The 25,359-nt window shown below is 43.9% G+C and overlaps 1 protein-coding gene across 1 annotated transcript in view; it reads right to left on the bottom strand.

Moving 5' to 3' along the window:
• Window positions 1-13,219, bottom strand: part of LOC117379153 (ephrin type-A receptor 7-like) — a 167,296-nt gene extending 154,077 nt beyond the window's left edge. Inside the window, 1 exon segment of the mRNA XM_033975881.2 lies at window positions 12,598-13,219. Coding sequence (XP_033831772.1) covers window positions 12,598-13,204 — 607 coding nt within the window. The 5' untranslated portion in view covers window positions 13,205-13,219.
• Window positions 13,220-25,359: the final 12,140 nt, after the last annotated feature.

Here is a 25,359-nt window from a genome sequence, read left to right as displayed (position 1 = left end):
CTCTTCAATTTGCGCTTTTCAAACAGAACTCCTATTTTGTCCTCTTCTCCTCCTCCCCTCCTCTCTCTCTCTCTCTCTTTCTTTCTCTATTTCCTCTCCACACTCACTCTATCTCTCCTCTCTTCCTCCCTTGTTCTCTCCTGATCTTGTCCTCTTCAATTTGCACTTTTCAAACAGAGCTCCTGTTTTGTCCTCTCCTTCACCTCCTTTTCTCTCCACCCCACCCCTCCTTCTCTCTCACTCTCTCTCTCACTCTCACTTCTCTCTTTTTCCCTCATTTCTTTCTCCCTCACTCTCTGCAGCTCTTGTCCTCTTCAATTTTTCACTTGGCAAACACAGCTCCTGTTTTATCGACTCCTCTTCTCCTCCTCCTCTCTCTCTTTCCTCTCCTTTCCTCTCTCCTTCCTTCTTTCCAGCTCTTGACCTGTGGAATTTTCCCTTTACAGAGTTTTGTCCTCTCCTCTTCTGTCTCCCTCCACCTCTCTTCCTCTTCTCTCACTCCCTCGTTCACTAACATTCTTCTCATCTGTTTCATACATTATGTATCAGTCGTTTATGTGGAGACAAACAAACAACTGCTGACAGGCCCTGCTGCCTCTCTCTCTCTCTCTCATCCCTCTCTTTCCCCTTTCTCTGCCCTCTCTCAGGTCGTTCTCTCTCCTGTCACCCTCCCTCTCTCTACCTTTGCTCTTTACCCTTCTCTATCTTTCTCGTTGCTGTCTCCAACTTCTGTTCCCCCTCTCCGTTAACTGTCTCTCCTCCCTCTCTTTCATATCCCTCTTTCTCTAGCTCCTCCCTTCCTATCTTTTCTACTCTTATCAGTATCTTTCTCCCCCATCTCATCCCTCTCTATCGTCTCTCCTTCCTCTCTCTCTCCCCCTTCCCTACTCTTTCTGCTCTCGCCTCTCCCTCTGTCTCTCCCTCTCTCCCCCTTTCTTATCTCTCTCACCTCTGACTCCTCTATCACTCTTTTCAGTCTCACTCTTTTCAGTCTCTTCATCTCTCCCCCTCTATCTCTGCCTCTGTCTCTCTTCATCTCTCTCTCCTCCCTTTCTCCCTCTCTTTCTCTCCTCTCTTCCCCTCTCTCTCTCTTCTACCTCTTCTCTCTCCTCTCCCTTTCTCTTTTCTTCTCTCTCGCCCTTCTCTTTCTCTCTCTTTATTTCTTCCTTTTCTCTCTATTCTTTCTCTCTTCTCCCTATTCTGTCTCTCTCTCCATCTCTCTGTCTCCCCCTCTCCCAGAGATAGATAAAGGTAGAGAGAGAGGGGGAAAGGCAGTGAGATAGAGCGAGATAAAGGTAGAGAGAGAGAGAGAGGGGGGAGAGGCAATGAGAGACAGAGTCAGATAAAGGTAAAGCGAGAGAGAGAGGGGGAGAGGCAGTGAGAGATAGAGTCAGATAAAGGTAGAGAGGGGGTTGGACTAACCGTCAGAGCTGATGTAGGAGCAGATGGGCACACGTGGCATTGGGCCAAACGGAGTCACAAACACAGTGTAGAGAGGTGGAAATGTCTCAGAATAGAGCTTTAAATGCTGAGAATCAAACAGAAGACACGAGAACTGAACCGTTTGAAGTTTGCTTTTTAAACTCGTCCAGAAGAACTGACAAAAACACTGAAATATGAACTGGCAACATAAAACGAGAAGCACATTTCAGAACATGTTTGTAGAGATCTAAACTACAGGGAGGGCATCTGACACACAGGGAGGGCATCTGACACACACAGGGAGGGCATCTGACACACAGGGAGGGCATCTGACACACAGGGAGGGCATCTGACACACAGGGAGGGCATCTGACACACACAGGGAGGGCATCTGACACACGGGGAGGGCATCTGACACACAGGGAGGGCATCTGACACACAGGGAGGACATCTGACACACAGGGAGGGCATCTGACACACAGGGAGGGCATCTGACACACAGGGAGGACATCTGACACACAGGGAGGGCATCTGACACACACAGGGAGGGCATCTGACACACACAGGGAGGGCATCTGACACACAGGGAGGGCATCTGACACACAGGGAGGGCATCTGACACACACAGGGAGGGCATCTGACACACAGGGAGGGCATCTGACACACAGGGAGGGCATCTGACACATGTTTGTACAGATCTAAACTACAAGGTTAGCATTTTGAAGACAGGAAATTGTGTTGTTTACATGAGCGTCTTGGTCTGTTTTTGGTCCAGTGTGTGGAATAGTGTAGGTTTTCCAGACTGCAGGTTAAAGATGCACTATGGAACTTTTCTGCCTGTGTCTGTCTTTACTTGTAATGTTCCATAATATAATAATAATAATAGTAATAACTGTTGGAGCGTCTCAAAGAGTCATTATTCATCATTTGTCATTCATACTATATTCACCGGTGCTAAACTGCTATTGTAGCCACAGATGCCCTGGGACAGACTGATGGAAGTGAGGCTGCCAATCTGACCACTACACACACACACACACACACACAGACACACACACACAAACACACACACACACAAACACACACACCCCAACACACGTATTCAATGACAGTTATGTGTATTATTGAAAATACCTTAAAAAACACGCTCTGTAAGCACCTCGCCTCTCCACAGATCTCACGTGTAACTAGTGGCTTGTTTCCATGGAGATAAATACATTTGACGCTCTACTGCGGAACATTCCAGGAGCGTTGTCGCGATACTAAATGTTGATTTACTGATTTCAATACTAAGGAATAGACTCGGTTCCATAGTGGTCCATGGGCGTACACTCGTCTATGGATCTTATACTTGTTCTCGGAAGAAGAGGAAGAGGAGGAGGAGAGGAGAAGAGAAGAAGGAGGAGAGAGGGTAAAAGAATGGAGGGAATGAGAGAGAAGAGGAAAGATGAGAGAAAGATGGAGGGAGGAGAAGAGAAGAGAGAGATAGGGGAGGGATAGCGGTAGTGGGAGAGGAAGGATGTAAAAAAATGGGGAGAAAGAGAGAAAAGAGGAGGAATAGAGGGAGGAAAGAAAGAGGGTAAAGGAATGTAAGGAGAGAAAAGAGGAAAGGTTCATTTCTGTCCTGTCAGTGGGACCTTTTTAGTATCGATTCCTAAAATGAGACCCTAACACTTAACACCAACATCATCCATATAATATTCGTGCAGTTAGTATTGGTTTAGTAGTATCTAAAACAATGATGTCATCCAAGTACTTTTGTTGTACTTTTAAATAATATTGTTCTAATTTGGTTTGGACCGAGACATTAAACATATGGATGTGAAACTGAAGCCAAGGCCCACACCAGAGTGCGCCCCCTACTGACCTCCGCCTGTTAACCCAGGTTTAACCCCGCGCACCCCGTCACCCCACCACATGTCTCTACGGCGGCCTGCGGAGGACAAACCCCATGTGCTGCACTAATGAGGATTTGTACAGAGGAAAAAACTATCAGGTCAAAATACAGAGAAGATGTGACAAAAGCAACAAGGAAATGAACTGATGAAGATTATTTATTATTATTATTTTATTTGTTTTAAATTTTAATATAATAATAACAATGAATAAGCAGATAAATTATAATACTGCATACAGACCACGTTGTTGTTATGTAATAAAGTAAAAAGTGTCTGGCCCCAGTTCAGATCTATTGTAAAAGCAGCGAGGAGCAGGAGTGACCTCAGGGAAGGACGGCGCCTGATTTGTCTGTTATTAATGTTCATATGATTTACGGACACAATAGTGAAGAGCGGATTAATATGAACATTTAAGACTAAAATGACGAGTCTGACAGCAGCAGTTACAGAGAGAGGACACAGTTTTAATATAGAAAGTGAATTGGAGTCGATGGCTAGCACAGTGTCTAGCACGTTAGCTATGTCCATTGAGATATATACAGTTATGGGTGAAAATGACGTTCATAGTGTTTTATTCTCTATGAAACTGGATTTTCAGTTAGCAGTGAGTTGTTGTTAGCATTAATTGTAACGGTAAACTGCGCTCTGGTCTCTGACAGTTGTGAAAAGTGTTTATAAATGCATCGTGGTGAGTAATTAGGTTAAATTCACAAATGAACTCTGATTATGAAGTTTATTATTACATATAAATCCTTATTTCATCCCCAACTGTGTAAGACTAAAATATGCTACTACTTCATCCTCTCTCTCCATCTCCCTTCTTCTCTCCATCTCCCACCCTCTCTCCATCTCTCCTCTTCGCTCTCCTTCTCTCCATCTTTCTCTCCATCTCCCCTCATCTATCCATCTCTCCTATTTGCGCTCCTTCTCTCCGCCTCTCTTTCCCCCCATCTCTCCCCTCTCCTTCTCTCTCCTTCTCTCTGTCTCTCCCTCTCTCCTCCTCTCGCTTCTCCTCTCCTCCTTTCTCCCTCTCTCTACATCTCAACCACACCTGGCGATCTCACTGTTAGCATCACCGTTAGCATCACAGCTAGCGTCACCGTTAGTGTCACCGTTAGCATCACCGTTAGCATCACCGTTAGCATCACCGTTAGCGTCACCGTTAGCGTCACCGTTAGCGTCACCGTTAGCGTCACCGTTAGCATCACCGTTAGCGTTACCGTTAGCATCACTATTAGCATGACCGTTAGCGTCACTACTTCCTGTCAAGTTCTGTCCCTATGAGATTTTTGCTGAGTCACGCTAAAATGAATAAATATTTAAAGATGCCGGTGGACAGGGAGCTGTGCGTGGAGATGTTTGTGCTAACGCTAATGCTAATGTTGGATGTGGTGACCAGATTTATAAGGACACACTCACCTTTGGATGGTTGGTAAAAATAAAATGGTAAAAAGAGAGCTTGATATGGCCCATTCCCGTCTCACTCGTGCCAGTCAGAAGGGACGTTGTATTTTTTTACTTTAATCTCATTTTCAAGATCTGTTTTAACAATTTATCCCCTTCTTTACTGTTGCCGAGTGATAACCTGGTCAAAAATAGGGACATCTGGGAGATTTCTTGTATAAAACAGTGACAAATGAATGTTTTTATATGAATGTGCTGGGACAGGGGACAGGGGGCTCAAACCTGGGCCTGTCCCGGGTCAATGGGGACGTCCGGTCACCCTGATTTTGAGACGTGACAAATATTAAAATAGCAAACAGAAATAATCTACGTATAAAAACAAAGGGGCAGTGTTTACATCCATCAATACAATTTTAATAGGTTGTTTATTTTATATTTTAGGCTTTAAATAAAAGTTAGCATTAGCTTTAAGACATATTGGGTTAGCTAGTGTCCCCGTCTGTCCCCGTCTGTCCCTGTCAGCCGAACACGAGCAGTTTGTGATTATATTTCGCTCCATGAGAAAAATCCTTTCTGCGCAGGAGGGATTTTTTCGTTGTAGTACCACTGAGTGTCCACTAGTCCAACTCGAGACAGCTCTAAGCAGCAGTACATGATCCACTTATTTTAATAGATCCATGATATCAAGAATCTCCACGTAGAGTCTGTTAACCCCTTTGTGATGAGTCTTCCCAATGACTCGTCTTTTTAGGTTTGATTTTTCATTTGATTCTCATAATAAATGAGACGAGCCGGTCTAATGTGTGTGAATGTAACAAATTTAAAAGCCCAGAATAATGTGATGGTTTAAACAGATCTGATCTCTCCCTCAGCAGATCTCACTGAAGACACGGCTCTTTATGAAATATGGCACAGAACAATGGAACGAGCGTCGCATTAGAGACGACTGGAAATGAGCTGTAGCGATGTGATCATGAGGATGGAGGGATCAGATAAACGAAAAGTGAATTCTGTTCATTTAAAGGAGCGCTTCAGTATCTTAGAGTGTTCTCAAGAGTCTATGAGAGATTATTGGTGCTGTAGTCGACTGAAGAAACCTCTCTCTCCCTCCGCCTCTCTCTCTGTCTCCCTCTCTTCTCTATCACTCAGTATGTCTCTCTTCTCTCTCTCAGTTGCTCTCTCTCTTCTCTCTCAGTCTGTCTCTCCTCTCTCTCTCTTCTCTCTGTATCTCTCTCTCTCTTCTCTATCTCTGTCTCTCTTCTCTCTCACCCAGTCTGCCTCTCTTCTCTCTCTGTCTCCCTCTCTTATCTATCTCTGTCTCTCAGTTGCTTTCTCTCCTCTCTGACTCAGTTTGTCTCTCTTCTCTATCTGTCTCTCTCTCTCAGTCGCTTTCTCTCCTCTCTGACTCAGTTTGTCTCTCTTCTCTTTCTATCTCTGTCTCTCTCAGTTGCTTTCTCTCTGTCTCTCTTCTCTTTCTGTCTCTCTTCTCTCTCACTCAGGCTGTCTCTCCTCTCTCTGTCTCCCTCTATTTCCCTTTCTTCTCTATCTCTGTCCCTCTCTCTTCTCTCTCTTCTCTTTCTGTCTCCCACTCTTCTCTATCTCTGTCTCTCTCAGTTGCTTTCTCTCTGTCTCTCTTCTCTTTCTGTCTCTCTTCTCTCTCACTCAGGCTGTCTCTCCTCTCTCTGTCTCCCTCTATTTCCCTTTCTTCTCCATCTCTGTCCCTCTCTCTTCTCTCTCACTCAGTCTGTCTCTCCTCTCTCTTCTCTCCGTCTCCCTCTCTTCTTTATCTCCCTCTCTTCTCTATCTCTACCTCTTACTCTCTCTCTCTCTTTCTTCTCTATCTCTGTCTCTCTTCTCTGTCTCTCTCTTTCTCCTCTCCCCGTCTGATTCTCTCCTGGTCTGACTCAGGAGCAGGAGCCGTTCAGTGTGACGCTGGTATCGGCTCCTCACAGATCGATCTCCTGATCCATAATATTGATCTGTTTAAACACATCCACATTCAGAACAATTACACCTGAAGAGTAAATAAGACGCAGTGTCCGAGTTGATCGCGTCTCCCGTTTGGTCATGAGTCCTGCTTTTAAAATGGACGAGGGAACGATTGTGTAACAGATCAAACTTATTCTTATATTTCATCAGGATCTGCTCATTTACCTTATGCATTCTGAACATGCTAATTATTCACCATGATGAGTTTGTAAGAGGTTTTCACAACTCTCAGAGACCAGAGCGGAGTTTAGGTGTCACAGTAAAGCTAACAACCACTAGCACGCTAACCCTGAACTTCCTGATTCTTAGATATGAAAACAGAGAGTGCACAGTGGACTAAGAGCTGCTTATACAACACATCTGTGCTGAGACACATTCTGCTCCTCGCTCCCTGTGTCTGAGTAGAGCATTAGAGCTGATCAGTAACTCTCTCTCTCTGCCTCTCTCTTCCTCTCCTTTCTCTCTCCCTCTCCCCCCTCCCTCTGTCCCTCTTCCTCTCTCTTCCTCTTCATCTCTCTCTCTTCTCCTCCCCTCTCCCTCTCTCTCTCCCTCTCCCTCTCCCTCCCCCTCTCACTCTCCCTCTCCCTCCCCCTCTCACTCTCTCTCTCTCCCTCTCTCCCTCTTCCAGTCGCCCTCCCTCCCTCCCTCTCTCTCTCTGTCTGAGTGGACCATTCGATCTGATCAGTTGCTCTGCTGCTCTGGGACTCGTTTCTCCACATAAATATTCAAAAGACAAAAGTCAAAAACATTTAGACTGTTCCAGAAGAAAATGAGAGAGAAAAGAGAAGAGGTGAGGAGGAGAGGAGGGGAGGAGGGGAGGAGGTAAAGCTCAGGTCTAGAGTTCAGGTTTAGTTCTACACCAAAAATACAAACTATCAAAACAACAGTACAAAATCTGATAGAACTTCTACAGCGCTGTGCCACAGGGTCATGGTAATAAAATAGTATAATAATAATAATAATAATAATAATAATAATAATAATAATAATAATAATAATGATAATAATAATAATAATAATAATAATAATAATAATAATATCATTATTATTCACAGGCTGTTCATATTTTGCAGTGCGGTGGTTTGAAAGTTTAGCAGCTTTAGTTCTTCTTTAGTTACTTCACACACGCACTCACCCTCCTCACCTCCGTCTGTCGTCTGCTCCCTCTCTCTCTCTCCCTCATACACTCACCCTCTCTGTTTCTGCCCTTTTCTCTCCCTCCACCTCCCTCACTCTCTTTCTGTGTCACTCTCTCCCAACTTTTTTCCTCCTTCTCTCCTTCTCTTCCTCTTTCTCCATGCACCCCTCCCTCCTCTCCCTTCCTCTTTCTCTCTCTCCCATCCTTACTCTCCACCCTCCTCCCCCTTTCTCCCTTTCTCTTCCCCCCTCTTCTCATCCTCTTTCTCTCATCCCTCCCACTCTTTTCTCAGCCCCCTATCTACTTTTTCTTAATTTCTCATTCTCACTCTCCACCCTCTCCCTCCCTCCCTTTCTTCCTCTCTCTTTCTCACTCTCCACCCTCTCTTCTCTCTCGCTCTCTCTCCACCCCCCTTCCTTTCTTCCTCTAAATCTCCCTCTTTCTCCTTCTCTCTCTCTTCCACACTCTCCACCTCCGCTCTCTTCCCTTCCTCTCCTCACTTTCTTCCATTCTATCTCCGTTTTCTCTCTCTCCACCCCTCCACCTCTCCTCCTCTCCTCCCCTCCTTCACTATCTGTCTGTTCATCTGTTTGATTTTATTGTCGAGGAGGCATTGTGGGTAATTACAAGAAGCCAGTGAAGCGCCACACAGTTTGTTTGTGAGGCCGATCTGCCAATAAAACGAATCACCTCCAACTGCGCACGGCTCTCCACGCGCACGTCAACGGCTCTCCACGCGCACAACAACGGCTCTCCACGCGCACACCGACGGCTCTCCACGTGCACACCGACGGCTCTCCACGTGCACCCCGCCGAAAGCCACTCCCACTCCGCCCAGAACGACACGCGCTCACTACAGTCGATAATTTATTCCGAAGAGCCGGGTTTTTCAGCTGACGAGACAAAAATCGGGCATCGTTGCGGTATAGCACTATAGCGGAGAGGCTAGGCTAAGCTAACGGCGCAGGTGCAGGTGTTTAAGATGGAGGACGCTCACAGCCGTCCTCAGAAAACCTCATGAAGTGACAGTTTGTGAGTCGCAGAGGTAATTAGCGACAGTCGCATTAAACGTTACTATGGAAACATGTGACGGCTTTATATCAGGGTGGGTGAGGTCTACGGAGATTTTACACAGCAAAGTCCCCAAAAACCCGAAGGCGAAAGGATCGATTTCAGCTCGGACTAAGTTCTGTTGTGTTGTTCTGTTGTGTCCTTAGGCAAGACACTACACTCACATCGCCTAGTATGAGCTAATAGTGAAAATTGCGATGTTATCTGGACGATTCAGAGTCAAAAACACAAACGGAAATAGCTTTTTTGAAATCAAAGAGCAGCAGTATTATTAAATCAAAATGTCTGAATAGAAAAAAAACAAACACTTGGTTCATGTGGTAAAATGGAGTCTTGAAAAATAAAAGACTAAAGATTAAAGATGAGTCAAAAACAAATCACTCCTAATACAACTTCAGAGGCTCATTGAGAAGAAACGACTAGAACACGGTTAAAGATCTGAACACAACAGTTTGAAGAACAGGGCGGATTTAAAGTTTGAAAAAGTTTAGCTTTGTGGTAACTAATGGCAATACCTACAATTTAATTTAAAATCTGTTTGTGAAGGTTTATAAAGTTACAAAACATCTGAATATTGAGATTTTTGAGCGTAAAATGACCACGATGGATCAGTTAGCACGAAGCTTTTGAAATTTTTCTTTTATATTTACATTTTCTGAAAGGTCTATGGGGAAATGAATGTAAACTGTACTTTCATTAGAAGAGTAGAGACGCCACAGTGTTCAAATCTCACAGATTATCAGAATCAGGAAATACAGTCACAAAATAAACAAACTTGCATTAAAAAACAAAAAAAACAAAAAACACAATAAGAATTAGCATAACAGTTAGTGTCTGGTATAGGCGATATGTAAATGTGTATTACAAGAACATGACCATTTGAGCTTCAGCCCACAGTCCAGACTACAACACCCACGATGCATTGCACAACAATAGGCCACAGGCTGTGTGAGTGTGAAAGCTAACAGCAGTTAGCCGTCACACGCTGCTATTGTATGAGCAATGGCCGTGTTTAGCACCTTATACGTCAATGTGTAGCACCCACACTAATGCTAAAGCTAATGCTAATAGCACCTTATACGTCAATGTGTAGCACCACATTAATGCTAAAGCTAATGCTAATACCACAGTGTACATTCAGGCTAAATGTAACACACGTGAGAGCTAGAAATACAGCCATGAAAGTTACAACGAAGAGTTGGGTGGTTCTGTAAAATTAGACTTTGGAAGGATTTCAACAGGACAAAAGGATGTGAAGAAATGTGTGACGAACAGGAGCGGAAAAACTAGCTTTATTTTAGTGATACATAAACATCTAGCCTTTATCCTACTACCTTTATCCTGCTAGCTAGCTCACTGTGTGTCACAGCTATAACATAAAATAAACCTGTTAAAAACCTGTCAAATTCATTTAAATAACGTCTACACAATTATTTTTATATGTAGAATACTTCAGTTTGTGATGTTGTCTTAATAATTATCATGCCTCAAAATTAGCATTAGCATTAGCATCTCTCTTTGTAAAGTATTCATTTTATTTGTATAGTGTTCAATATGTTGTCAGTGACATCCACCTGCAGCTCCCTGTCCACTGCCTGACCCTAACCCCCTGACCTCTGACCCCTGACCCGCTCTCAGCTCCCTGTGCACCATCTTGATCTTTAAATAGGTATTGATTTTTAGCGTGACTTGGTAAAAACATGCAGAGACACAATTGGACAGGAAGTAATGACGCTAACAGTGAGGTTGAGGGCGCTGTTGTGCACAGAGTCTATTGCTACAACATGTGTTACTGCTTCAACAATAGGATGATGATGATGGTACTACTACTATTACTGCTACTGCTACTGCTGGTACTGTTAAGCTTACTACTACAATTTACACGTGTGGAAGGTATTTTTTCTGGCCTTTACACCTGCTCCTCATGTGCAACCAGGAAGTGGAATTTTTAAAAACTAGAAAAAATGAGGAGAGCGTTTTTAGTCAAATCTTGAATATGATTATGTAAAGTCAACCCCAGCTGGAGGTCAGGTTCTTCGTGCAGGTGGATGTGACTGACGTAGACTCAGGACAAAAACAAACAGCTTTATTTAGAAGCTATGGCTGCGGGATCCGACACAACACACAGACTTATGTAACGTGCCCCTGGAAATTCACACATTTTTATAGAAATTAACACTTTTGTTTAACTACCAGGACTTCAAAGATTAACAAGACTTACATGAAACTGATTCCACATATATAATTATTATTTAAAGGGCCATGTTACACTGTTCTCTGATCTGTTCTAATGTGGTTTCCTCATCACAAACAGACCTGGATTTGTGTTTTGTTTCATTCACACACGGTTAACACACAAACCCTGTATATTTAGGTTCTTCTCTCAAACAGAAAACACTCTGTTCCACCTTGTGATGTCATCAAGTGGTAGTACAGGAAGTGCTCCACTGTATTTTTAAACTCCATACACCTTCACAAGAATCATTTGGATGATTTCAGTCCTGGAAATGTTTATTGAACTAAAGGTAAAAGGTAGTGTTTACTTAAAAACTACCACTTCATGACATCACAAAGTGGAACAGAGCATTTTGAACTTTGGAGATATTGGCAAACTAATAATAAAGTGTTACTCAAACATGTGTGAATGAAACAAAACACAACTCCAGGTCTGTTTTTGAGGAGGGAACAACATTATTGGCCAACACAACACAACACAACACGATGGTAAACACTAAACAGGACTCAAAGTTTTCAAGCCAGAAAAGTACTGTACAGCTTTAAGCACTCAACGTCTACAATCTTTAAATATTAAGTCTATTATGTTTAAATCATGAAATGGAAAAGCATTAGAATATGTTTTAAGCCAACCGTGAACTACAGTAATGCCTTTATTTTTACTACTTTATACATTTTTTACACACAGAAGACATCAAATATATGAAGTAACATATATGGGGAAAAAAAAAAATATATATATATATATATATATATATATATATATATATATATATATATATATATATATATGTATATATATATATATATATATATATATATATATATATGTATATGTATATATACATATACATATATACATACACATATTTATTTTAATATTTTAGTTTCAAATCCTCAAAGTCTCCACCCTTTTCTTTGTGGAAAAATATTTAGCCGAGTTATTTCACTTTTTTTTTTATTAAATAATAATACTTCATATACAGTATCTGATGTCTTCTGTGTGTTTATAAAATGTTGAAAGTAGTAAAAATAAAGACTGAACTTTTAGCTGGTCCTGTATATTCAGCCTCTTTTGCTCCCGTCTGCTTCTCCAAAATATATGTGAACTACTACCCACTGAACATTACAAAGTACTTTCAAATGATAACATCAATTATTGACAAAAGAGCAAGAATCCCAATCAGACTTTTAGTTTCTCTTAAAACATATCCACACACTGCTCTTAAATACTTCCAAAATACTACTACTACTGCAAGTCACTCTCTGTGGGTTTCAAAATAAGCCCGACTGCCTTTTTAGCAATTCAAACCAAAATCTTGTGTCTTCTGAATAGGCAAAAGTCCTCAAAATGTCGCCTCTAAACAGAAGCTGAAACCTGTAAATACGTTGTGATGTTTACACAAAACAGCAGAACAACAAAACACCAAAATGTCCTACCTTCACAGCTGCTATGTCCCTCCTCATATCCCGCGCTGCAGCTGCACTTCCCGATCGGAACAAGCCACTCCCCCTCGGCGCTGCAGTGCATTCTGGGAGGACTGTCCGTATCCACCTCGGAGTTATTCACACACGCCCCTCGTACCTCCACCAAAGTCGCGAACGCCGCCTCCGCAACCGTGTCCGGAAATACTGCCAAATTCTGCACAGTGGCCAGGCAGCGCTTGTAGTACACCCTCACAGCCACCAGGGCGACGCACGCTCCCACGTCCTGGAACGCCAAATGGAATCCTTTCCGGTTCAGATGCCCGATTTCGCGCACTTCGGTGTTTAGTTTCATCTTTCGTTCTCCCAGATCCCCCTGCGTGAAACTTTCGTCTGCGGCGATGGTGTCGATCTTGGTGTAGCGGTCTTCCCTGGTGACTCCGCCCAGATCGCGGTCCGATTCAACGTACAGGAGGTTGAACGTTTCCTTGCACGTTCCCGCTACGCCAGGAATGCTGTTACAGTCTCGGAGCGTGAACTGGAGCTCCACAAAGATGCGCTGGCCCCCCCTTCTGGCCACCCAGCCCGTCTGCAGCCAGTTGTTCTGCTGCAGCGGCTCCATCACGTTACACACCTGGTACGTACGGATCGGTTTGTACTTCTCATCCACACCACTGATCTCCTCCCACTGCGGAGAGAGAGAAAGAGGGGGAGAAGAGACAAGGGGGGGGGGGGGGAGAGAGGAAGGGGGAAAGAGGGGGGACAAGGGTGAGAGAGAGGGAGGGAGAGAGGGAGGGACAAGGGTGAAAGAGAGAGGGGGAGAGAGGGGGGGAAAGGGGGTGGCAAGGGTGAGAGAGGGGGAGAGAGAGGAGGGGGGCAAGGGTGAGAGAGAGGGGGAGAGGGAGAGGGGGGCAAGGGTGAGAGAGAGGGGGAGAGGGAGGGGGGGCAAGGGTGAGTGAGCGGGGAAAGAGAGGGAGAGAGGAGACAAGGGGGAGAGAAACAGGGGGAGTGAGAGAAAGAAAGAGAGAGGGAGGGGGAAAGAGAGGGGACAAGGGGGAGAGGGAGAGAGAGGGGGGGTAAGGGTGAGAGAGGGGGGAGAGAGGGAGAGAGAGAGAAAGAGCGAGAGGGGAAGGGGGAAAGAGGGGGGACAAGGGTGAGAGAGAGAGGGAGAGGGAGAGAGGGGGAGGGGAAGGAGGGGAGAGAGAGGAGAGGAAAGAGAGGGAAAGCGAGACAAAGAGAGGGAGGGGGAGAGAGAAGGAGAGGGGAGAAGGAAAGAGAGAGGGGAGAGAGAAAGAGAGGGCGAGGGAGGGGAGTGAGGGAGAAAGGGGAAAAGAGGGGGAGGGAGAAAGAGAGTGAGAGGAGGAGAGACATAGGGAAGGAGAGAGAGAGAGAAAGAGAGGGAGGAGGGAGAGAGAGAGGGAGAGAAGGAGGGGGACAGGGAAAGACAGAGAGAGGGAGGAGGAGTGGGAAAGGGGAGGGCGGGAGAAAGAGAGGGGGGGATAGAGAGATGGAGGGGGAAAAGAAAAAGGGAGAAAGGGAAAGAAAGAGAGAGAGACACAGGGGTTAGACTAGTGGTTCCAAATGCATTTTGTCTGGAGGACCACCTAACACGGGGGAGTACCTCTTTACTTGTGTAACAGTGGTTCTTTATTAGGTAGAAATTGGTTTACCAGTATTTTTTTAACATCCCATTATCACAGTGGAGCTTAAAGAGACAGTATCACATCCCGGATCTAACGAGGGAACTTTATGTCTGTGTAACTTTGTAGTTTAGACTGAACGCCAGATCACATGACTGAATAAAGACGAGGACGGACCGCACTGGGACGGAGACGGAAACAGACCTTTAGATGTTTTATGTATGTTTTTTTATAAGGATATCAAAGCATCAAGGAAACACTCACCTATTCACACACAGACACACACACCCCCACACAGACACACACACACACCCCGACACACACACACACACACACACACACAGACACACACAGACACTCTAATCGTGGGATGTTTAAACAGAGGAGTCGTGGTGCGTCACTTTAATGTGAGCTGAGTCATGACACAAACACACTGAGTCTCTGTGGGATTATGATCATTATAATAGAGTTTAATTAGACGCCATCAACTATCAGAGACTTAACGAGGTCATATTTTTAGACCTAACGATCTTGTAAAAATCATATTAATTTCACCTGTTTGAGTGCACAATGTTGAAAATTACAAACACATTTTCTGGTTTTGTGTGTGTCCGTGTAAATGCAGCATCCTGATTTCAGAACCCGGGATAAGAAAGTATTCCGGTCATGAGAAACCAGGAAACTCTCACTGGGATACTTGTAGTATTCCCGATACTGTGGAATGTAGACGCAGTGTCTTGATAGATCAACTCTGGGGAATGTGCGAACTGAGGCAATACAGTACAGACGGAGCGCTGACATTCCCAAAAAGATCCAAACCTCAAACCAGGATTTTAAAAGTCATATTTTAGATCTATAAACAAAACAAAACAAAACAATCTTCTGTTTAAATCATCTCTGCTCTAATGTTTTTTCCTCATCACAAACAGACCTGGAGTTGTGTTTTGTTTCATTCACACATGTTTAACACACAAACCTGCAGATTTAGACTGAATTTTAGGTTGACTGAAAACACTCTGTTCCACCTTGTGATGTCATCAAGTGGTAATACAGTAAGTGCTCCACTGTGTTTTTAAACTCCATACACCTTCACTAGAAAAGATCATTTCAGCCAATCTCTACTGAACTAAAGGTAAAAGGAGCTGTTAACTTGAAATCTACCACTTCATGACATCACAAGGTGGAACTGAGCATTTTGAGCTTTGTAGATGTAACAGACTAATAGTAAAGTGTTATTCAAACATGTGAGAATGAAACAAAACACAACTCCAGGTCTGTTTTTGAGGAGGGAACAGCATTAGAACATGGATTAAAGCTACAAGAGTCAATTTGTGTGATATACGACCTTATATATATCCACATTTTAACTGGAGAATGGTCACAGTCACATTTTTATACAGCGCATTTCCCCCTTCAAGCCTCAAAGTGCTTTACCACTCCTCCATTCACACACACATTCACACACACATTCACACACACATTCACACACACATTCACACACACATTAACACACACATTCACACACACATTAACACACACATTCACACACACATTAACACACACATTAACACACACATTCACACACACATTCACACACACATTCACACACACATTCACACACACATTCACACACCAGTGCACACAGACACTATAGACTGAAGTGGACTAAGTGACTGTCACCCACAGCGTTTGGCTCTAAATGAAGCTGATTGACGCTAGCGGTTATAGGGGCCAATTTGGAGTCGAGTAGAAATTCCAAATTCGAGTATCATAGCAACCAAACAGCCAATCCAGAGTGAGGGTGTTGAAGGTAACGCCCCTTCCCGCCCGCACGGCTGTTGCTAATGCTAGTAGGAGTGACCTCGGGGAAAGAAGGACAAATAAAAACCCCAGGATCATGTGGAGCGGGTTAATACGAACATTTCAAGACCAAAATGACGAGTCTGACAGCAGCAGTTACAGAGAGAGGGGCCACGGTTTTTCAATAGAAAGTGAATTGGAGTGCACCCATGATCACTTTCTATTTGTAATGTGGTGGCTAGCAGGTTAGCTATGTCCATTTATATAAACAGTCTATAGGACGCAGACACTGGGGGAGAGATTTTAGCAGAAGTCCCTGAACAGGTTAATGTTAAAATGTCTGAAAAATCATTTGTTTATAGAACGAAATAATATAAAGAGTGTGACTAAGAGAAGAGAGATGATGAGTTTAAAGTCCACAGAGAGAGAGAGGGGAGGGAGGGAGAGACAGAAAGAGAAAGAGAGAGAGAAAGAGAGAAAGAGAGAGAGAGACGCTGACGAACAGAGCCAAGACGAGCCTAAAAACACTACAGTATATCACTGTTCTTAAAGACGTCATCAGAGAGAAGGAAAAACACACCTCCTCCTCTGCTCTCTCCATTCTCCAGTCAACAGCTGTGTGAAGCCCAGCACAATATCCAGTCTTTTTGAACATTTACATTTAAAGGAGTACTCTGGAAATTTTCTAGTGTGGGTCTGCCTGCCACATGCTCGTCTCCATGGAGATGTTATGACTTTGCTTAAAAGTTCCACAGTGGGACAGTAAAATTAGTTAACATTTTGATAGGAGTTTTCAGCATTCGGACAATAATATATGTTGTTTTAACTTGTTAATCGCTATGGCAACAGTCCAAATGTGTCACCTTTGGGAAACCCACGGATACTTAAAACATGCTATTTTTTCTGTGAGTAGAATCACCTCTCCACAGATCCGACCTGCAGCTTGGCTTGGTATTCCTGCCCGCTTGTCTCCATGGGGATAGAGGTTTAATGCCATACTGTGGACCATTCCAGATAAACCATGGGAACAAGCTGCATAAAGTACCAGTGACCCTCCATCGGAAAAGTTTAAAAGGTTATCCGTCTCCATGGAGATGTTGTCTGTTTGCCTAGATAGAATGTACCACAGTCTGGCATTAAATTTATCTCCACAGAAACAAGGAAGCAACGCTACCAGGTCAAGTTACAAGTCACATCTGTGGAAAGGCGACCAAGGCATAGTAACTGTAATAAATGCACTGCCAGACAAAAGTTTGGACACAGTTTTTTTTTTCTTCTTTTTACCACTTTCTATATTTAATTATTTTTCTATAACACAGAGAAGACATCAAATACATGAAGTAAGATATATGTAATTATATAGTGTAGAAAATATATAAATAAATAAGCAAAGGGCGGATACTTTGAGGATTTAAATATAAAATATATTTTAAAAAATATTTAGTAGAGTTAATTAACTTGACTGAGAGGGTGAGTCCAGTTTCACATTAACGTCTCCATCACACATTTATTCAATTACTTTTGTTTTTAGTGCAAACAATGACCATGAGCCTTGGTGGCCTTTCCACAGATCCAACCTGTAACTTAACCTTGGAAATGTCGCCTCTTTGGTATTAAACTTAACAGAGACAGACTGTGGTACATTCTATCGAGGCAAACAGACAAAGGGTGAGTCCAAACTTTTTCCTGGTTGTGTACGTTTATGCAGATCTGAGGAATAGCCACGCAATAATATCTCCATGGAGACGAGCGGGTGGTGGACCTTGTACCTGAAAATTTACACAATGCAGCTTTACATAGAGAGCGAGAGCGCGAAAGAGTTAGTTTTCTCTACGTTCGTTTTTCTTTTTTGTCAGTAAACTTTGAAAACTTTGTAAACCCCATAAAAGGTACACAAGCTGGGAAGGTATAATTATATTACACTCTGTTCCACCTTGTGATGTCATCAAGTGGCAATACAGGAAGTGCTCCACTGTGTTTTTCATTAAAATGATCTAACATTTTGATTGGAAAATACGTTTGAAATTGTCGACAACTGTTCAAATGCATCACCTTTCTCCGTTTTGTTTTTTTTTTTTTTCTTCCATAAACTTTGAAAACTTTCTTACCTTAGAAACCACACGCAGTACTTGAGCGGGTAACGTGTTATTATATTAAACGTGGGATGTGATTGACAAATGGAAGAGAAAAACAGCGTTGGTTTAATTATAAATGTTGGAGCTGGTTTAGAGGTGGGAGCACAGAATGGTGTGAGCATGATCTGTTTAGAGAGAACTACAGCTACAGACGAGTGTTAGAAAGTCTACAGTGAGATACCAGTGTTATAAACAGGCTGGGACGGGGGTTTCTGCCTGTTATTGACCAGTTACTATTTCAGGATTTGGTTTTTCTTACTTCCTCTTGAGATTTTTACTGTTTAAAAATGTAAAAAAAAAAGACAGAACTAGGTCATTTTAAACAGTTTGCAGTGGTCCAAAGTTACTGAAAATTACTCACCAAGATGAGTTTATAAGTGTTTTTCACAACTCTTACAGACCAGAGCGGCGTTTTAAAACAGTAACAGTAAAGCTAACTGCAACTAGCATGCTAACAGAGCACTTCCGGACGGTAAAGCTGTTTGTAATTAGACGTAGACAGCGTACAGTGGACTTATTTTGACCTGAACTGTGTATATACAACATGTCTGTATTGGGGAAGGACATTACAGGACAGTATTTTGCTCAGACACGTGGCAAAAAAATCAGGGAAAGTGTCTTTAAATCTGCAGTTTTGTTCAGCCTCCCCACGGTGACGGCTTTAGGGATGTCGGGCTTTGCAAAAATGAAGTGAAATAACACAGGTTTATATTAGAGTTAAAGACATAAATGAGTTAACGCGGCACTGAGTGAATTATCCAAACTACTGGGACGAGGACGTTAGATCACTCCAGAGTTCACACATTACATCATAATATCACATACACCCCACCTACATAGAAAAAAGAGGGAAAAGTACTTTCTACAAAACCCGAGTGTTCCAGTATAACATTTAAAGGTGCATTATGGAACTTTCCTCATATAGGGACGGAGCCATCTGCTTGTCTCCATGGAGATGTTACTGCTTTGCCTAAAATGTCGCACAACATGGCATTATACTTCTGTCCCTTGCATGCGTTTAGTTCATTATAGGTGTTTCCATGGCTAAAAAATAACTTGAAAAACATTATTCTTGCTGTGAGTTGGGTCGCCTCTCCACAGATCTGACATGTAAGCTTACCTGGTGACGGTAAATGTTTTTTTTTGTTGTTTTTTTGCTACTTTCTGCATTTTATATACAAACAGAAGACAGCAAATATATGAAGAAAGATATAAAATTATGTACTAAAGAAAACGCAAAAGGCAGATACTGACAATTAAAAAAAGATAGATAGATAGATAGATAGATAGATAGATAGATAGATAGATAGAGAGATAGAGAGAGAGAGAGAGAGAGAGAGAGAGAAAGAGAGAGGAAGAGGGTAGAGAAAGACAGATGGAGAGAGAGTAGAAAGACTCAAAATACAACTTTTGACTGGTCGTGTACATCAGTTTAATGCCATACTTTGAAACATTCCAGGCAAAGCAAATATCTCCATGGAGACAAGCGGACCCTCCACCAGAAAAGTTGCATATTGCACCTTTAATGAACCATTCTTCCCAAACGGAGGCTAAACAAGTACAGATATTTCTAAAAGTTTTACAGTGAGGACAGACAGAGTATGTGTAAAGTGACTTACTCCGTTGGGGGGAAAGGAGGTCCAGCCCAGCTCCGCCTGCGTCTCCTTAGAGTTCAACAGCACCACTGAAAACACACAGAGGAGCGAGGTTAGAGTGTGACATGGACCCTGTGTGACAAGGACCATTTAATGAGGAAGAACTCAACAGCACCAGACAAACACACAAGAGTCTCTCTCTCTCCCCCTACTCTCTCTTTCTCTCTCCCTCTCTCTCAACATCTCTGTCTCTCCACTCTCCCTCCCTTCCTGTCTCCTCTCTCTCCCTCTGTCTCTCTGTTCTCCCTCTCTCCTCGTCTGCTTTCTCTCTTTCTCCACCTACTCTCTCGTTCTCTCTCCCTCTCTCTCACCATCTCTCCGCCTGTCTCTCCGCGCTCCCTCTCTTCCTGTCTGCTCGCTCCCTCTCTGTCTCTCTGTTCTCCCTCTCTCCCTGTGTGTTCTCTCCACTTCCCTCTTTCTGTTCTCAATACTTTTGTTGCTCTTTTCTCTCTCGCTGTACTCACTCTGATCTCTCTGTTCTCTCTTTCTTTCTTCTCTCTTTTTAGGACCCTTCTTTCTCTCTGCTATGTCTCTGCTCTCTCAAAGTGTCTCTCTACTCTCTCTTTTTACTTTCTCTCTGTTGTTGCTTGTTCTTTCACTGCTCTCTTCCTCTCTGCTCTCACTCTCTCAATTTATCTCTCTCTCGATGCTCTCTTTCTGTCCATCTCTCTCTTCTTGTTCCCTTGCTCTCTCTATATATATCCTTTTCCCTGCTCTCTCCCTTTTCTGTCTGTTTCAGTCTCTGCTCTCTCTCTCTCTCTCCGTTTCGGTCTCTCTGCTCTCTTTGTCTCTGCTGTTCATCTCTGCCCCTCCTGTCTATCTGCTCTCTCTCTGTTCTCTCTGTTTCAGTCTCTCTCTCTGCTCTTCATCTCTGCTCCTCCTGTGTATGTGCTCTCCCTCCCTTTTCTCTCTTTTTCAGTCTCTGCTCTGTCTCTCGCAGCTCTTCATCTCTGCTCCTCCTGTCTATCTGCTTTCTCTCTGTTCTCTCTGTTTCAGTCTCTGCTCTGTCTCTCTTCTCTGTTTCAGTTTCTCTCTTTCTCTCTGCTCTTCATCTCTGCTCCCCCTGTGTATGTGCTCTCCCTCTCTGTTCTCTCTTTTTCAGTCTCTGCTCTGTCTCTCTTCTCTGTTTGAGTTTATCTCTTTCTCTCTGCTTTTCCTCTCTGCTCCTCCTGTCTATGTGCTCTCTCTCTGTTCTCTCTGTTTCAGTCTCTCTCTCTGTTCTCTCGTTCTTACAGCATGAGTGTGGGGTTAGTCAGTGTTGTGTACCCCGTGTTATCAGGCTCCATGTAATGAGTTTGTCATCTTCCCCCGACATGAAGAGCTAAAGAGGCTCTGCTCTGAAACAAGCCCATTACACAGAAGCTGCTCAGAACCACAGACTGTATAAAGACGTGGACTAAGTGAGCGTGCGCCCCACCGCTGGCATGGCAGGGAGCGGGCGCTTAGCAACGCTGTCAATCAAACCTGTTGATAACGGGAGCGACCTCAGGGAAAGAAGGAGCTAGCAGATTAACACAGGTTTATAAAGGAAAGAACACGAGAGAGAGGAGAGAAGCAAAGATTTTAAACTGAAATAGGACTTTATCGTTTCTTTTTGATGGTAACTCAAATATGTAGTGACTTTGTGTTTCAGGACCACGGACAGCTCCATGTGTCCAAGACCGAACCCACAGCAGAGTGAAAAGTACAGATCATTGAAAACATATTTACAGGGCTCATATGATGTCCTATTTTTATTATTATTGGCATTTAGACATGCTCTGGAGTAACTCTGTTTGGCATCTCCTGTTTCAGAATTTTAAATAATCTTCAGACAATAGACAACAGTGTGTTTCTACAGATGTGCTCCTATACTGAGATCTGGTGTTACGATGCTAACAGAAACACACAGCGTGATTTTACAGAAGAAATCATTAAAAAGAGTCTGACAATGATTTATGAACACATAGAAGACATTCGGACTTTTACCTGTGATGTAACAAATCTGTAAATTCAACATTGCGTCTGTCTAGGGAGGTGACGTACTAAAAAGCATTAATCAAACACGAGTGCTCAAAAAACTCTACAAACAAAAGCGATGCATGCAGTCTCAGTTTCAGCACCATGGACAGCACCAGGACCAGGACCTGGAATAAGGTTGAAAAAAGGTTTAATGCCATACTGTGTAACATTTCAGCCAAAGCAACACACACAAACACACAAACACACATGCCAGAACATTATTCAGGGCACCTTTAAGTCTTCAGATTTGAAACTTTAAAAAAACCCGGGTTCATTGAGCTTGATTTGCATTTTAGTCTTTGGCTCCTGTTCACTCCTGTGTCAGCTCATGTTTTTACCACATTATGCCTCTCCTCTTCTCACTCCTTCTCTCTCTCTCTCTCTCTCTCTCTCACCTCACCCTCTCCTTCTACCTCTTTGTTGCTCCCTATATCTGTTTCCTTCTCTTGCTGTTAAATCCACCTCCCTCTCCTCTCTCTCTTCTGTCATCCCCCTCCGCTCTCTCTCCATTTCTATCTCCCTGTCTCTCCCTTTACCCCTCGCTCTCCTTCTGTCTCCTACCTCTCTTCTCTCTGTCACTCTCCTTCTCTCTCTTTTTTTCTCTGTCTTTTTCTGTCTCCCTCTCTTTCTCTCATTCTCGTTCTCGTTCATTCTCCATTGCCCTCTCCCTCTTTCTTTCTTCTGTTATTCTCCATCCCTTGCTTCTCTCTCTGTGCTCCCTCTCTTCTCTCCCTCTCCCTCCCTTCTCTCCCTTTCTCTCTCCATTGCCTTCTCCCTCTTTTTCATCTCTCTTATTCTCTGTCCCTCACTTCTCTTTCTCTCTCTCTCTCCTTCCCCTCTGCCTCCCCCCTCTCCCTTTCTCTTTCTCTCTCTCCATCTCCCTCTTTGTTTCTTCTCTGTTATTCTTCATCCCTCTCTCCTCGCTCCTCTCTTTCTCTCCTTCCCTCTCCTTCTTTCTTATCAGCAGTGCACAGAAACATGCCTGGGGTGCTCTGAGGTCTTAACCCAAAAACAAAGTGGACCAAAGAAGTCCCAGTCCAGTCCCGGTCTAGTCCCAGTCTAGTCCCAGTCCCTGTCCGGTCCAGGTCTGGTCTAGTTCCGGTCTAGCCCCAGGCCCGGTCTAGTCTCAGGCCCAGTCTAGTCCTGGTCTGGTCCTGGTGTAGTCCTGCTCTAGTCCCAGTCCCCGTCTGGTCCCGGTCCAGGTCCGGTCTCTTCTCATATCCGGTCTAATGCTGGTCCGGTCCAGCCCCGGTCCGGTCCTGGTGTAATCCCGATCTATTCCCAGTCTAGTCCCTGTCTAGTCCCAGACCTAGTCCAGTCCAGTCTTGGCCCGGTCCCGGTCCAGTCTCGATTTATTCCCAGTCTAGTCCCAGACAAGTCCTGGTCCAGTCCCAGTCCAGTCCCAGTCCAGTCCCAGTCCAGTCCCAGTCCAGGTCCAGGTCCCAGTCCAGGTCCAGACCTCCAGAGACCTGTGCTCAGTCCTGCTCCTCTGGGACTTTTGGCTAATCCTCTATTAATTGAAGGTGAGGAAAGCAGGCTGCTCGTCTCCATAGAGATTTAAAAGCTCCATGTAAGGCTTTAAATATTATTTTTTATTATTATTTATAGCCCTGGTTTAGTCCTGGTTTAGTCCTGGTTTAATCCTGGTTTAGTCCTGCTTTAGTCCTGCTTTAGTCCTGCTTTAGTCCTGCTTTAGTCCTGCTTTAGTCCTGCTTTAGTCCTGCTTTAGTCCTGCTTTAGTCCTGCTTTAGTCCTGCTTTAGTCCTGGTTTAGTCCTGGTTTAGTCTTGGTTTAGTCTTGGTTTAGTCTTGGTTTAGTCTTGGTTTAGTCCTGGTTTAGTCCTGGTTTAGTCCTGCTTTAGTCCTGGTTTAGTCCTGGTTTAGTCCTGCTTTAGTCCTGGTTTAGTCCTGCTTTAGTCCTGCTTTAGTCCTGCTTTAGTCCTGCTTTAGTCTTGGTTTAGTCCTGATTTAGTCCTGGTTTAGTCCTGGTTTAGTCCTGGTTTAGTCCTGCTTTAGTCCTGCTTTAGTCCTGCTTTAGTCCTGCTTTAGTCCTGGTTTAGTCCTGGTTTAGTCCTGGTTTAGTCCTGGTTTAGTCCTGCTTTAGTCCTGCTTTAGTCCTGCTTTAGTCCTGGTTTAGTCCTGGTTTAGTCCTGGTTTAGTCCTGGTTTAGTCCTGCTTTAGTCCTGCTTTAGTCCTGCTTTAGTCCTGCTTTAGTCCTGCTTTAGTCCTGCTTTAGTCCTGCTTTAGTCCTGGTTTAGTCCTGGTTTAGTCCTGCTTTAGTCCTGGTTTAGTCCTGCTTTAGTCCTGGTTTAGTCCTGCTTTAGTCCTGCTTTAGTCCTGCTTTAGTCCTGCTTTAGTCCTGCTTTAGTCCTGCTTTAGTCCTGCTTTAGTCCTGGTTTAGTCCTGCTTTAGTCCTGGTTTAGTCCTGCTTTAGTCCTGGTTTAGTCCTGCTTTAGTCCTGGTTTAGTCCTGCTTTAGTCCTGGTTTAGTCCTGCTTTAGTCCTGCTTTAGTCCTGCTTTAGTCCTATGATAGCTCTATATTCACTGTATAATTCTTTCTCTCCACAGACACAGATCTTGAGGTGATATTAATATGAACGATGGGCACGGCGCCCCCTCCAGGCCGAGCTCCAGAGCCGTAAACCAGAGTCTAAAGTCTTAATCTGCTCATAAAAACATATTTACTGTTCTATCTATAACACACACGTTTATACATCTGCTCCATGGCAACGCTCCCCGGGACTGGAGAGTCCTTCAGATACTACAGAGAAGGAGGGAGAGAGAGAAGGAGGGAGGGAGAGAGAGAGAGAGAGAGAAGGAGAGAGAGATGTGGGGGGCTTTTCATTTGGGACTCACTGATCCAGTTTCTTCAGTTCTGATAAACACCATTTATTTCCTTTAAGTCAAATAAAATAAGACTAAACTCATCCAGATGTGTAATGTGTCTGTTCTTTCTCGACAGACAACGACAGAACAATTTTGTGTAAATAAAAGTTCAAACATTCTGAGACTTTCCAGGCCAAACACGATCTGGAAACAGTCTCATTACATCAGTTTAAATGTAGTATACCTACATTTCCAGCACTACTGCAACTACTACTACTGCAACTACAACTACTACAACTACTACTACAGCTACGACAGCTAAGACTTTTTTCAAATATCTTGATTCTTTTTGTGGACTAAACAGTGAGACCTGCTCTGGTGTGAAGTGAAAACCAGACTCAGAGCCGAGCTGGGACCTGGTCTTCTGAGTCTCAGCTCATGACTCTTTGATTTGGAGAATGTGTCTGACCTCACAGGCCCAGACCTCAGAGGCCCAGTCTTCACAGGCCCAGACCTCACAGGCCCAAACCTCAGAGGCCCAGTCCTCACAGGCCCAGACCTCACAGACCTCACAGGCCCAGACCTCACAGACCTCACAGGCCCAGACCTCACAGGCCCAGACCTCACAGGCCCAGACCTCACAGTCCTCACAGGCCCAGACCTCCCAGACCTCACAGGCCCAGACCTCACAGGCCCAGACCTCACAGGCCCAGACCTCACA

The sequence above is a fragment of the Periophthalmus magnuspinnatus genome, chromosome 11 (assembly GCF_009829125.3).
Source record: "Periophthalmus magnuspinnatus isolate fPerMag1 chromosome 11, fPerMag1.2.pri, whole genome shotgun sequence".
In the NCBI taxonomy this organism is placed as follows: Eukaryota; Metazoa; Chordata; class Actinopteri; order Gobiiformes; family Gobiidae; genus Periophthalmus; species Periophthalmus magnuspinnatus.
This window is presented reverse-complemented; position numbering and strand designations above follow the sequence as displayed.